The sequence below is a fragment of the Ambystoma mexicanum genome, chromosome 1q (assembly GCF_040938575.1).
Source record: "Ambystoma mexicanum isolate Mex_15411 chromosome 1q, UKY_AmexF1_1, whole genome shotgun sequence".
NCBI lineage: Eukaryota > Metazoa > Chordata > Amphibia > Caudata > Ambystomatidae > Ambystoma > Ambystoma mexicanum.
The window spans coordinates 1,318,075,801-1,318,091,769 of record NC_090922.1 but is presented as its reverse complement, the minus strand read 5'-3'; the positions used below and the strand labels follow the sequence as shown (position 1 = coordinate 1,318,091,769).

The 15,969-nt window shown below is 44.7% G+C and overlaps 1 protein-coding gene across 1 annotated transcript in view; it reads left to right on the top strand.

Annotated features, from left to right (window-relative positions):
• Nucleotides 1-15,969, top strand: part of LOC138546981 (sterol carrier protein 2-like) — a 1,126,877-nt gene that overhangs the window by 639,597 nt on the left and 471,311 nt on the right. Inside the window, exon 8 of the mRNA XM_069642178.1 lies at nt 6,187-6,273. Within this exon, the coding sequence (XP_069498279.1) occupies nt 6,187-6,273 (87 nt within the window). The remainder of the gene's footprint in view (nt 1-6,186; nt 6,274-15,969) is intronic.

Genomic DNA, 15,969 nt, shown 5'->3' with positions numbered 1-15,969 from the left:
GACACCGGAACTACAAGTCTGTGTCCTCTGTATAAATAATCACCTTTGACAGCTAATTCATCTTTTACTTTTTCAAAACCCTCCATCTTTTTTACTCTCCCAGAGTCAAGCACTCCAGTTATAACTGACTTCACATCTTGGTACAGCATGTCCTGTCTACATGTTAGGGCCCAGTCCGACTTATTCAAACTGGTATATATCTGATCCCATCCTTGTCACCAAAGTGTTATGAACAATAAGTGGGAGTCCATGCTCCATGAAGAGAATAATAACTCTTTATTGAGTTAACAAGGTAGCGACCCCCAGTCAGGGTTAACTGCTCAACTCTCCCGTGGAATGTGGAGTACCACGGTTGCTGATCTCCTCATTCCAGGGAGTGATGTCGCCGACTTGTTATGGCAACAAGAAACACTGTGAGGTGCAGGACTACACACTCATCCAAGAATAGCCATAACACCTAAGGGTGCTGCTGGTATATGATGAACTCCAAACTCCTAACAGTTCCATCATGACCATACAGCTGTAGTTTAAATGTACCTCCCATTTTTGTGCAATATCCGCGTCTTCTGTGTTAGTAAAGGTTGGAAAGATCAATATACTCAATCCTCTTGGTATCTTCTCCTGTTCTAGGTAGTTTCTCATAGCAACTTTCTCCCAATATTTGTTAATTTCTTTCTTTCATAATCGGTCTAGTTTGTAGAATTTTGCCTTAATGTTTCCTGTGTAGGTTGAGTACTCTTAAATGCATTGCAGGTGCTTCCTGTAGGTGCAAACAGTGCCCCAATGTCCTCATCCCTATTTAGTTAGTATTCTGCTCTATTCCTCAATCTGAAAATTCCAGCTGCACAGTGTGTGTCTTAATTGGTATACATGCAGGTTTGGGTATATAGACACACTGGGTACTGCGCTAGTTTTGTCTCTATCAATTAATGTGGGGGCAGCAGCATTTGCACAATTGGTGTGGCTATTCCTTAGACCACAACATGGAAGATATATTGTAGACTATTGTACGTATTTGCGCTTGCCCTCCTTGAATTGACACTCTGAATATTCTGTGATCCTTTTCCATTGTATTGATATTCCAATTGAATAAGTATCGAAAGAGAAACATTCTTCCTCTATGTTGACTGTTTAATGCATATAATAGTATAATAGAAGTTATTTGAGCCAACATATGTATTGACCTGTATGGTTCTTTTCAGGGCTCTTAGTATGATAACAGTTAAAACATTATATACGTTTATGTAATACCAGAGAATACATGTGCATACGCCCAGCAAAGCGTTAATGTTACATTTGGTAAGATTTGAGAATATTCTCCAAATAATTCCTATAAAACATACAACATTAGACCATATCCCACTGAGCCTGGAAACAAACCAGAACCATGTAAAGTAGTCACAAATCTAAGTGTCCTAATGGACAACAAACTCACACTAGAGCCACAAGTCAACACAATAGTTAAGAAATGCATCTTCCACTTACACACCATCAAAAGGCTACTCCACTTCTGCATGTTATGACAATAAACGCACAGTGTAGGATGAATTGTCAGTTTATTGTCCATAGATGGAAGACAAATGCATAAGACCAACAGCCATCACCAGAGCATATGGACAACTGTTGAATATCAATTCATAACATTCTACATGGTACTTCCACAATCTGGAACTTCATGACATCACCCTCATGTGCCAGCATACTCAATAAGAAGTCATGAAACAATACTATACACAAGGAAAGCATCCATCCGAGCACCTACATAACACTGCACCTTCCCACACAGAACATTTGCGCCATCTCTCTAGTCATGTCCAGAATAGACTACGCCAACAGCATCTATCTCGGTATGCCAGAATACTTTTTTTAAAAACTACAACGTATACAAAACGCAGTAGCAAGACTACTCCGCAGACACACTGAGAGAACACATCACAACAGCGCTGAGAACACTACATTGGTTACCATTTAAAAAACAAATGTTCTCCAAAACACTCTGCATAACACACAGAGCAATCCACCGCCAATGAGAGTCATTCATACTGGGAAACATCTCCATCTATAAACCAACACAAACACTAAGGGCCAGCAACGACATTCACTTTGAACTGAAACAATACGCAAAACTCCCATTTGAAGGATCTGCATTCTTCTGCATAGCGGTGAGACTTTGGAATTAGCCCCCAAAGGAAATACAAAGCACAGATCACCTAACATTCAGGAAACTGTTAAAAACATGGCTGTTTTACTCTACTCATCAAGCTAATGAGGGAACACCTGTGTAAGAAAAACCGCCAAGGCAACAGAATGACAAACTGCAAAACCGGATCACCCAAAGAAACAAAAAAAACTCAAACCCCAAACTCAATAGAGTAAGATTATACCTTCAGATCAACCCAACCCACAGAAAAAGACCCAGACTACCCCCTACTAGCCTTACTAAAAAAAACTCTCTAACACTGTATACCCACCACCCTACACTGAAGAAACAAAACAAATACCATCGCTACAAAAACACTGAAAACTACAAGTACTCTACTGACTCACCACAACACACATGATGCACATAAAACACTCACATACAACCACCCACCAAACACCACACAAATGCCAATCAACTCAAAACATACCATCACACAGTGTCTTTTTTTTCCAAACTGAAGCCCCCAACAGCACATCAAAGTTTTCTTGTGCTTTTCCTTCTCAATCCCATTAACTATACCATCCCAACCCCCTTCCTTTTCAGATCCGCCTGGACACTTGGAGACCATAAAAATGGCAGCAGTGTGTTGTATGAATCACAATAACATAACATAAATGTTCAGTATTGTTTTTCAGCAGTAGATATTCAGTCTTGGATGGGTTGGGCTTCATGTAAACACTGAACTTCCAGGATTGGATCAATGTGAGGCAGACTTGAGCCTGTGGATGTCTCCGATGCAGCCTATCTTGAGGTAGAGCTGAGTGTTTTGAGTGATTCCATGTAAAGGATTGAAGAGCACAGGGGAAAGGATGAATCCTTGCGGGACTCCACAGGTGATGGTGATCTGGCGGAATCCATTTGTATGAACTGTTGGCGATTAGCAAGGTAGGATTTGGACCAGCTGAGGCCGATCTTGCTGGTCCCTATGTGGTGGTGTAGATTATAGTTGAGTGTCTGGTGCTCTTCTGTGTCAAATGCTGATGAGAGATCAAGCACAACTAGGAGGAAAAAATTGCCATCATCGAGGATTTTAAGGGCATCGTCGATCACCTTGATGGTAGTCGTTTCTGTGCTGCGTCTGAAGACAGATTTGTAGGACTGAAGGAGGTTATTGGCTTCGATGTTTTGGAGGAGTTGCATGGCTACTGGTTTCTGAAGGATCGAAGGGAAGATGGGTGATGGGGCGGTAGTTCCTGAGCTCGTCATAAAAATGTGGGAGGATTTGTTCATATTTGAGGATCGTGGGGGAAGGTGCCTTGAGTTAGGGAGTTGATGATTATTAGGTAAGGGAGGAGTGCTTCGGTCAGAGTACTGAGGAAAGGGAGGATGTTGTCTGCATGCAATGTGGCCTTGAGGGATTCTAGGACGGAAGGAAGTTCTTCCATAGTTAGTGTCTTGAAAGTTGTACAGGTAGTTGTGGTTTTGCGAGATGGGATGTGCAATGTCCTGTCAGTTGTGGCATTGGTGTTTGTGTTGGCGGATGATGCCGATCTTGTTAATGAAGAAAGTTGATGGCAGTGGATTTTTCGATAGTGTGCTATGGGTAGGTCAGGCAGAGGTTTGATGCAGTGCTTGATTGCTTTGAAGATGCCTCGACTTTCATTGTTGTCCTTGGTCTCTCTATGAATAGCATCCTATTTGGGATGGGGTAACTTTTTTCAGATCCTTGTCAGAGTGCACAACCTGACAATATTCTTTGTCCGTTGATGGTGTTTGTACATTGTCAGCTACCTTGTCTACACCTGCCTTTTGGCACTGAAGAATGGAAATACAGCTAAAGCAGAGGTAGCTAGACCAAATTAAGTTAAAATATATGCTCTCGGTTTTTCCTGAGTTGTAATGTCAAAACATTCCATGATGTAGGGGTCAGAAGGACTGATCTCGGCACCTGCTTACCCTACATCTGAGAATGCAAGCCTTTATGGCCGAGGTGGAAAGCAGTGAAAAGGATTGAGAATATGAGCTCAGTTTGGTTGCTAGAAAGGATGGGAATGAGTTATGGAGGACCCTGTGATCCATATAGATGACCTCAAAGCCTTGTTTTCACACCCAACTAGTGTGATGAGCACAGGGTGGAAGAAATGTGGTTGGCCAATCTCAGTAGCATTCTTGCTGCAGACTTTTGTACTCTGTTGATGACGGATATAAGGTACAGGGGATATCCTGAAAGATGCAGTTAATAAGGTCCATGTGTGTGACAACCGCCTGCACTGATGGAGAGGGAAGGGCAAATCTTTTTGAAAAACATCAAGTTGAAGAAACTTTTCTTGACCACAGCTGTGACCTGTACTGCCAGATCATTGTCGGGGTTGCTTGTGTTCTCGTGCAGAAGGGATGTGACCAAGCAGTTCGGGCTGGACTGGCCTTTTTGGGGTGGGACCAAGCCTGATTTGCATATGGTCTTTCCCCTTTCTGTAATGGCTTGGCAGCCAAAGAACATTTTACAGCCATCACCACTTTCATTTTGCCAGATCATTGTTGAGCAGCACTGAAGGTCATTTGCAGGATTTAGGGGCTTCTCCCAGCTATTGAGGCACAAATGCAGTCCCAGTATCCAGAGGTTCCACAGCAGGACAATGTGCATAACTTATTTCTGGCCACCGATTTAAAGTTTAATTACAAATGTTTCCATTTATAAGAAGTACTTTGAGACCGGTCAAGCTTAGTTTCATAATGGATAAAATATATCACCTGTGAATGGTGAATTATGATCCAGTGTTCTATCGTTTGCTTCAAATCTGGATCTTCCAGTTCTCAATTTTGTTTTTTTTGTTAAGCAAGCTCACCTCTTTTGGAACTGTTGTTTGTTGGGCAAAGAGCGCAATTGAAGGCTGCACCTCACTCTTTTTGCACAAACATAGTTAAAGACCTTCATTCCCTTATGTTTACTGCATAGATAGCATAGGTAGAAAAAGGTAGTCTTTCTTGGAGGCAAATGTGGAAGAAAAAAAGCATTTTGTTCTCTAGTCCATAGAAATGCAAGTGGTACTCCTTCAACTATAGCTGTTTAAGGCTTTTTTAAATACACAGCACTATCAAGCAATGAATGGCCTTGCATCACATACATGGCTTTCAGAATGAAAACCAATTTCATCAAAACATTGCAGTGGGTTCAAGGAGTGATTCAGGATCCTGAAGGAACACATAAATGTTCCTGGGATTCCAGGGGTGTGGACCCACCAATATTCACCAGTCACTTTTGATTTTGACTACGACCGCAGGTTGCTCACAGATATCTGAAACAAGAGCCTAAGGGGGTCATCACAAATTGGGTGGTATTGCAGCGGTAAATCCAGCAGCATAACGCCCAACGCAAATAGCATTACCGCAACTCGGTCTCGCGTTATTAGGCATATGCACCGAAAATAGATGGAAAGTCAGCAGATTTACCTCCAGGTCAAAGCTGGAGGTGAATCTACCGACTTTCCCCCCAAACTCGGGATTGGGCAGAACGGTAATGCAGCAGTAATATCGTTGCCACCGCATTTTTATAGCTCCGCCCAACCCGTGATGAGGCCCTAACTCGGTCCGAAACTATTAGCGCCGGATCTCAAGTTCTGCAAGGCTGTAAATCCCAATGTTTTCCACCAGAGACCATAGGACTCTAGGGGGTATTTTCAGCGGTATTACCATGATGCTAGCACCGAAAATGGGCGGAAAGTGGCCAGCTTTACCTTCAGCTTGAAGCTGGAGGTAAATCTCAAACTTTCTGCCCAACTCATTGTTGGGCGGAGCAGTAATGCAGCGGTGATAGCGTTATCACTGCATTTTTACTGCTCCACCCTACCCGTGATGAAGCCCTTACAGTTAACTATTTTAAAGGTACATCTAACTAAATGAAATATTGCGTTTGTGGTCTGGCATTGCTTCGAACGTGTGCATTCACAAGTGTGAGTATGGATATACCGTCCACTCTCTGAATAAAGTCTTGAGGTTGTGTACTTTAAGTTTTATTAAGCACTCCAATTTGTATATTTGTGTAGGTATTCCCAGTTCCAGGATGAATATAGTTTGGAACAAGTACAGAATTCACGCAAAGTATTTGACTTCCTGACGATGTTGCAGTGCTGGTAAGACGCATGTTCTTTTCTCCTCTTTCTTTACAAGGGCCATTAGGTTTGAGAAGTCAATTATTGTTTTAGGACATTTCTGGGAGTATCTGAGTACATGGTATATATCTGGAAGCTTAAGATTTATTTTTGGGGTATAGACTTATTGTCATTTTTATTTCATTTGCGTTTTATACAAGAGATGGCTAAAATGTATAATATCAATAATACAAATAGATATGTAGATTAGTATATTTTAGGAATAAAGGCAGCATTTCACTAAAGTACAGAGACCACTAGATTTCCTCAAATGATGGGGGCATTATGTTTTTAATGCCATTCCTGAATTTCTGATGGTTAATGGAAACAAGAATGCCTGCTGGGATAGAATAGCACAATTTAGATCCCCATGCCAGAAAATGTATCTGTCAGTCTTATGTGCCTTTCTCAGCTTAAGGACTGGGATGCATATCAATCCACCTGGAAAAGGAGGCGGGTGACAAAGAGTAATAAAATTATTCACAGAGGAAAAATTCATAGAATTTATCAGCAGGACCTCAATTAGCATCTCTTTGCCAAAGGCAAACACTTTACTGCAGCCAGGGCTGGAGGAGCGATGTCTCTTTGCCTACTCTTATTGGTCGAATCTCCGAGTCAGAATGTCTGTGAGGATTACCCGAAAAACATTTCGCAAGATCCACAGAAAAACACTACAGCACCACGATGATCAAGGGAAACGTGGGGAGGAAATGACCACAACAGTAATCCATAGGCTGAAAATTGAGAAAATACAAAGAATAATAAGCAATTAAATAGGGCAAGTGCACATAATCATGGATGCAAATCATCATTTAAGAGTAATAACCTGAGAGTGCTGTAGAGAGCACTGCAAACCTATGGCTAAAGATACCATCACCCCTGAGAGATGCCAGGCCTGGCTGTATAGATCAGATAGAGTCTAAAGTGATGGCACAAGGTGGAAAAAAAACCAAACCTAGTACCAATGACACACAAACATACCTACAGAAAGTGAAGACGCCGAAAGGATGTCATCACCAGGTCTAATGGCAATTAGAAATCTGGCCATGACTGGCGGTGAAAATACAATGGAAAATCCACAAACAGCTCAGAAGACACGCCAGTGGTCTAGAAAGGGTTGATCTTGGAAAAGTGATGGCAAATCTCTGAGATAGTCAGAGGTGAAAGACGGTAGTCTGGCAATGACTGGTGGTGACAAATTAGTAGAGCAACCAGAAGCAGGCCATTGTGGAGTCCGTGGCCATACAGAACTTTGGAGCATTAAATCAGAAAACAATCCACGAGACGGAGACTCATTGAGGAGCAAGTGCCTTTGTAAGATCAATCTACTTTTTTCCAGAGTGAGGGAATGCCGCGTATGTGCAGAAGTGGTATGCTGGGAAGTGTAGTCCTGATCAATATATTGTGTACACATTTGTGAAAACTGGCCTGCACGCCAGGATTTGCCGTCCCGTGTTCGTCTTTTCTCTCAGTACCAACTTTGCTGATATGGGTCCTCATTCCAAGTTTGGCAGAGCAGTAAAAAAAGTGGTGGTAATTCTGTTACCTCCACATTTTTGGTGGTAACAGAATTACCATCGTTTTTGCCACCCCTCCAAATCCTGAGTTTGGATTTAAAGTAGAGGATTTACCTCCAGCATCATGCTGTGGGTAAATCCTCCACTTTAAAGACAAAAATGTACGGATTTGCTGTGGGGCGGAAAATCCTATGGAGTCCTATGGACACCTAAAATGGGGACTAACACCGCCCTACCACCACTTGCAATCCTGTGGTAAAGCTTACGGGACGAAGTGGTGGGAACGGTAACCGATTTCGGTGGTAATTCGGCAGAATTAGCACTGAATTACTGCCAAACTCGGAATGAGGCTCATATCTTTGTTTCATCCACCACCTTTCAAATGCAGGGGTATCCTGATCTTGGAAGTTGCAAGTAGTGTTTATGTAAGAAAAGCAACCTGGTAGAACACCTTTGGCCAAAATATGGACATGTTGCAAGATGTGAGGTGTTTCAATTCATAGCTTGCTATAACAGCATACAGGGATTTTGTTCTCTATTCAGAAGGCCAGGAAACAAAAACAGAAATTCATGGCAATTATGTTTTATATAATAACCATGACATCTGGCATAGAGTAAAATACATCTGAGAACAACAAGATCTATATCCAGGGTAGAAAATGTGCCAGAACAAGACTAGCGGAGCTCAGTGTCTTGCCAGAGCACTTCCAGAGCTGCGCTCCGTCCTGAGGCCTAGTGCTAGCCCAGAAAACCTATAGGGCTGTTCCCGAACTGAGGTTTCACTGACGAGTACTCACCACTCCAGAAGACTCGGCTGCCGGAGACTGAAAGTGTACACAGCATAAAAAGTGTCAAAGCCTCACATCCCATTCAGAAGCTCTCCTGATTAGTATAGATGCCTTGCAATTTATCGACATTTTTTTGTTAGTATGGGTATTGTGACCAATGAAAGCGCAAATCCCAACTGCAATTACTCAGAGGGGTTCTTGCTGAATCACTAGCACTGACATATTTAAAATATAAAAAGTGGGCGTTGGATTTGTTCCCAAAATGTCCTTTGCTTTTATGAAAATCGACATTCCTGGGTTCCATGAAGAGATTGGTATTTGTGACCTGTCCTGGCCTATATCAAGAAAAACCGACAGGATCCAAACTAGCGCTTGCAACTGGAAATTCAAACATAGGAACCCCTTTGTTCAGATATCGCGTGATGCTAGGTCTCGTGAGATCTCGGCAGGGAAGCCCGGAAAAGAGAACCAGACGCGCGAGAAGAGAGGACATGGAGCAGGTCGAGCTCCCGGCGCTCCTCTACAGAGAAAGAATAAACCATCTCCACAGACTTTATGCCATACCTGCATCCAGCACAGGTGAGGGCCATTTGTCCTGGGACTTTAGCATATATGTGCATCTATTTCCTGCATTGCTGGTATTGATGCCTAAATAAAGAGTTGAGCCAGTAACTCTGAAGTCTGTGCAATTTCAGAAATAACGCAGGACTGAAATGCGACATGCTAACGGTACACACCAACAGCAGAAAAGTGCAGGAAAAGTTCATTTTAGAAAAGGAATTACAGCTGGAAAAAGCTGTCGAGATTGCAAGGGGTGGTTGAAGAGACCCCAGGTTGATGAAAGAAACATGCAGGCATACCCAGCCCTCCAGAAGTCCAGGCTGTCGCCTTCCGGAGCAAGAAGGAGAAACCAGTCGCTGATGCAAGAGAAGGGAAGTGGGGAACAAAGGAACCACTGAAGTGCCACTGATGCACCAGCACAAAACACTTGGCAAATGACAGAGAATGACCCGTCAGAGACAAAGAGTACTCAGTGTGCAGGAGAATTGGACACTTTTCGCTGGTATGCAGATGGCGCAATAAAAAGGTTACCAATGTCAATGCAGAGTAAAATGCAGAGAGAGAATCCTAATCAGAAGAAGAAGATGAGAAAAGTAATTCTGTGTATAGCCCACTCAGGGCATTTAGGGAACACCATGACGAGGCGAAGAGTGAGGGAAGCGTATTGGTGGCCCTCCACGGATCAAGAAATCCACGCAATGGTAGAGAGATGCAATGAGTGTCTCAACAGTCATAAACGTTTCAGGACAAGGCAAGCTGCGGTGATCCCCACGGAGATCCCTGAAGCAGTATGTTCCAAAGTGGGATTTGTCTTTATCGGACCGCTGGAGGCAATGACGCCGGAGCATCGGTATAACATAGTACTGGTGGACTACCTGTTGAAGTGGGTAGAAGCAGAGTTCGTCCCCAACATCACGACTGCCACGGTCATAGAAGTCCTCACATCCATATTTCAGAGGGAATGGCTCCCCAAAGAGCTAGTCACAGACTATGGGGTACAGCTAGTGTAGAGGGATATGGAGTTGTTGCTGAACAAAAACATTTGTCAAAGAAAAGCCACGCTGTACCACCCCCAAGCCAATGGACTTGTGGAGAGAGCCAATAGGTTCATAAAAGGAGCCATCCAACTAGCAACCGCTTCAGGTATGGATCCCCTCAAAACGGTCAAAGAGGCCATTGCTGCCCAAAGTTTAACTCCCAACCGGCTCACTCAAATTGCGGCATTCCGAATGGTGAGAGGGAGGAGAGCAGCTTCTACATTGGTACCACCATGGTTGATGAGAGTGAGAGAAGATGACAAAGTGGACATGACCAAAGTCGTGTGGAGACTGGAAAAGATCAAAGCACGCATGAAAAGATGGAGCGACCAAAGAAGAACAACCCAAGGTTGCGAGGTCATGGAAGGGGACTGGATCAAAATACGACTACCAAGCAAGGACCAAATAACAGGGTTGAAGTTCAGTCAACCAATAAGAGTTATTCATAGAGGGACTAACCATGTCCACACAGAGGACGGCTGCACATGGAACATGGAGCGAGGAGCCATGTTTGAGAAGCAACGTGAAGCAGAAAGGTCACAAGACTAACCTAATCCTTGCAAGGGCCCAGACAGAGAGACTGCACGAGAACAAGAATCAGAATCCAGTGCAAGAGAGACCATAGAGGAAGGAACAGAAGGAGGTGCATCAGAAGCCTTCTAGGAAACTACTCAGGAACCAGACACTGGTGGCAGGAAGGAAGATTGGCTCAGAAGGGAGCACAGAAGACCGGTGAAGTATAATGACTATGTTATGCAATAAGCTTTGCTGCGCTGTCAAGGGGAGGTTTTTAGAGATATCGCGTGATCCTACGTATTGCGAGATCTCGGCAGGGGAACCCGGAAAAGAGACTGAGACGCGCAAAACGCAAGAGTGAGAGATGACACGGAGCATGTTCAGCTCCCGGCGCTCCTCTACAGAGAGGGAATAAATCCTCTCCACAGACTTTATACCATCCCTGCATCCAGCACAGTTGAGGACTAGTTGCCCTGGGACGAAAGCATATATGTGCATATGTTTCCTGCATTGCTGGTATTGATGCCTAAATAAAGAGTTGAGTCAGTTACTCTGAGGTCTGCTGCCCATTTATATACAACACCCTTATCTATACTGGACTCATAGAATCGGCCTAGCTATTGCTGGTAAGCAGTAATGGTCTTCTACACTCCGTTTCCACTAGAGAGTGGACTGATCACTCCTCAGGGTTCAGGACAAGTATGGTTTGCAAAAGCCACCTTTTACAATCCTGTATCTTGCACCTGTAAAGTGGGATTTACAAGAGCCATTCCCCTCTACTGGTGAAAAGGGGGCAAGGGAAAGAGAGAAGAAGTAGGCTCAGACAGGAAGCCTTTCAATGAGGGAATCGTTTGTCAGTCAGACCCACTGTATTGGAAACCCTGTACCACCACTCATATGGGTTGTCGGCTTCTGCTGATATAGAATGGGTTCCACAAAAGTTTAGATCTTTTACTTTAAGTTTAATGTCACACCTTTTTAAGCTAAGCTAGTACATTGTCACTGGCAGGACAAATGGAACTGAAATTAAACTTGTGTATAGGGGCGTTGTAAATGCCATATCATATCATATATCTTGATGCGCTCGATCATAGCTTCTACTACGCTCCACATCTTGCAAATCACAAGCAGGGATGAGTCAAAAGCTCTATAAGGACACCATGGCTCTATGTTTAGGAAGACTGGGTGAGCTTAGTTTTTTCAGGATACACCAAAAAAATTAAGACAAATGCAAATCAGCTAAGAGGTAAATAAAGCACAGTTAGATTTATCAAAAACATTGGGTTTAAAATAAGGGAAGCAGGAAGAGTCTGATGTCCAATTCGGACCTTGTTATAAGGACATATCTTTTTTTTCTAGAATGGTCCATTAAAGCCTTTGGCAAGGGGAAATAAGTTCAGAAAATATTAATCTCTCAATGGGTCTTTCAGCACACCTGTGATGGAGGGCCAAACGGGCTAGGAGTACATCAGTTAGACTTGTGGGCCTACTTGTCTGTGGCTGTACCCACTGAAGCACTAAAACCTTGTTTTGGAGATAGTCTTTCTCAATTTTAAGCTGGTTGCTGGTAATAGCCAAAGAGGGCTTTGCCACTTCTGATCCGCTTGTCATGTGCCAACTGTGATGGAGTCATAAGGAGAAGATTGTGGAAATGGAAGTATCCATATGTCACTTGTTGTTTACTGTGGGTTTTTATTATACCAATGTATTGCGTGACTTTTATGTTTCCCAAATGTATTTTCCACCTAGCACTGCATTTGACTGTATATTCACTGCACTGTTTGTGCTAGCTGTTTATTTATATCAAGTGCTTGCATGTTCCCCGATGTGTGTACTTTGTTTCTGGAACATTGCCCATCGTTGACATTGTGTCCTTAGAGTGTGTGTGACCCTGCCTTGCTCTGTCTTTCCTGCATGCTCTTTCCCCAGGACTCCACTCCCTCCAGGAACTGGTTCACCTGTTGTTCAGCTAAAGCCTGGGACTGTCCCCCTTCAACCCTACCTGAGACCTGTAATGTTCATCTCCCCTTTGTCCTGCCCTTCCTGAACCCTGCACAACTAGTTCCTCATGTGTCCATCATGGGGGTGGGTGGGCTTTGGAAAGCCACTTGTCCCATACCCAACATTTTACCTCCTCTTGGGCCCAACTGCCCTGCACTCTAAAATTCCATCTCCTCTATGTGAGAAACGTGAAGGTGTCTCACCTGCTAGTCCCCGGGGATCTGTCACCCAGGTGGCCAGGACACGGCCATCACTATTGGATCCAGTTCCTGGGGATGGACCAGTGTAGCAGGATCACTTGGATGGGGGGTCTTCGGGGAGTGGAAGTGGGACACCAAACGGTGAGATGCGGTATCCCCTTCCTTATGACACCGTTTTCCCATCCTACCTGGTAGGATACTTAGAAAATCAACCCCGACACAAACACTTTCTCACGGACAGTTAATCGTGAGCGACAACGGACTAACACCAGAGCCGTATACCTGACGTGGCCCAAGGCAAGGGTCAGGCAGAGTCAGGCAATTACTGATAATTAACACACCTGACTTCACACTTCACCACACAGATAAAAGGCTGAGCACGAAAGCACTCTCTGAGGAAGGCCAAATGCACGAGGAAGCAGCTATTTCGGGATGGCAATTTAAACCGAGGAGAAAGCTGGCGAGACCAGAGAGGATGACAAGGTGTTATGCTCACCTGGTCTCTGCGGAGGCGTTGGGGCATGGTTGCAGCCCTCCCGGGGGTGAGGTCGCTCGGGTCTGACTTCGCCCTCTGCGCTTATGTGGTGACTGGTGGTAATAGGTGATACTGCTCTGGACTGCTGCTGCGTGGGTAACAGGGGGCGTGATAATGCCAGCTTGTGCGCCTGATCCCCTTCCAGGCCCCTTCTCCCAAACCGTGGTACCTGTGGGATGCGCTGTCCTGGAAAGCGCACCTATTGATTAGTTTTGGCGAGCACTACATCCTGCTGCTTCTAGCAGGGGCACGTGTGTGATCTGGACCGAGTTCCTTCACTGGTCCCTTGCACATGGTAGTCCAGTCCTGCTGCGACTAAGCCACTATACTCCAGGTAAGTGTTCCTGTTTGCCTTTGTCTTTCCTCGTCTGTTTTTGTTGTATTGTAAAGTTTGTTTTCTTGTATTGCTGTCTTTTCCACTTTTGATGTTTGTTCTTTTGCTTTCTCCCCTTGCAGGTGATGTTGCCGGCCCAGCAGAAGCTGCAGAGCTCGAGACGGCAGCCGGAGGGAATGAGGAATAAAGCTTGTCTTTCTTCTTCTTCACAGGGTCCGAGTTCGTGGATGCGGAGTGCGGTGCTGCAGCATCAGGATCAGCATCACTGGATGTCAGGAGATGAGTCTGCAGATGAATCGATGAAGCACCGATTTCCTGGAGGTGGGTATGCAGGAGAACGCCTGGTTTCAAAGGTAAGTAAACTGGTCCAAGCGGCGGTGATCGTCACGTTGCACGCGAGTGCTCAGTAACACGAAGCACCGACCTTAAAGGTGGAACAGCTTATATAGCTGAACTTCTGAAGCCACGCCCACCCGGTTCAGCCTGCCTGCCACACCCAATGAGTCAGCACATGAAGACCAGGCCAGGGGAGCCACACACGATGAGTCAGCACATGAGGATATTCTCTGGAATAAAGGCTTTCAGCTCCTGGAAAGTTCTTGTAAAGTAAAAATACTCCTGCACTGAAATAAAGTGTTCCTGCTCACATCTCTAGATGATCCTGGTGCCAAAGGCGCCAGGACTGATTCCAGCCAGGGCCCCTGTGTTTATGGGTCCCAAAGGGACATAAGTGAGTCAAGTGGCCCATTGCCCCCATCAATAGATGGTGTGGTTTTTGTGGTCTGGGGCCTGTGGCCATGACAGCACTCCCCCTCAAGGCCCCTCTCATGGGTGGTCCCCCCGGCCCTGGTTTAATGGGGTTATTGTGGTGGAACTGCCTGATTAATCGTGGAGTGTGGACATGCTCACTGGGTTCCCAGGTCCGATCTTGGGGTCCATAACCTTTCCAGTCTATAAGGTAGTATAACTTGGACTGGACCATCTAAGAGTCTAGGATCCTTTTAACTTCGTATTCTGGTTCTCCTTCAACTATTTCGGGATCCGGTGGAGTATCGATCCGCGTACCTGGTCTCAATGGTTTTAGGAGAGAGAGACATGAAATACCGGGTGGATCCGCATGTGGGCCGGTAATTCCAATTTCATGGCCGCAAGGTTGATCACAGCCTGGATAGTGTTCGGTCCCAAATATCTGGGACGGAACGTCCGTGGTCCTTTCAGGGGAATGTTTTTGGGATGCTAACCAAACCTTGCCTCCGACTTGGTAGTTGGGAGCTTCCTTTCGGTGTCGATCTGCAAACTGCTTCTGTTTCTCTTTGGCTCTGGCAAGGTGTTCTGCTGCTTCCTTAAAAACTTGGGTGATGGTTTTGTGTAAGATCGTTACAGCAGGCATTTCTAATGATTCGAGTGGGTTGAAAACGGATGTCTGTGAATGTCGACCGTACACTATGTAGAATGGGCTTTGTCCCGTACTGGTGTGAATGAAGTTGTTACATGCGTATTCTGCTAACCAAAGTATGTCCTTCCAGGTATCCTCGGTTGGTTGCAGCATACACCTTATGTATTGCTCGAGGGTCTGGTTAGTCCATTTGGTCTGGCCGTCCGTTTGGGGGTGATGGCTTGTAGATAACCGGAGGTTGATTTTGGCAATTTTACAACACCTTTTCCAGAATGCAGAGACAAACTGAGTTCCTTGGTCTGATATCAATATTGATGGGAACCTGTGTAGCTGGACAATCTGTTCCAAAAACACGATAGCCAGAGTAGAAGCAGTTGGAAGACCTTTCAGGGGAATAAAGTGGGCCATTTTGGAAAACAGATCTACGACGACTAAGATGGTATTGTATCCGTTACAGGAGGGTAGGTCTGTAATAAAATCCATTGATAGTGTATGCCAAGGTGCTGGGGGTACTTCTAAAGGACCTAGCAGACCTGCAGGACTTTGTTTTTGGGACTTGTGTTGTGCACAGGTGCCACAGGTTGCGATGAACTTGACAATGTCCTTTCGCCAAGTTGGCTGCCAGTAATTTTTCTTTATTTTAGCTTGGGTTTTGGCTATTCCCGGATGCCCTTCTACTAATGAATCGTGATAGTTTGCAATGATTTGATTCTGTAATTTCTTATCCGGGATGAACAATCGTCCTTGGTAGTATGGTAGGTTGTCCACGATCGTATACTGGTCTCCCTTACCT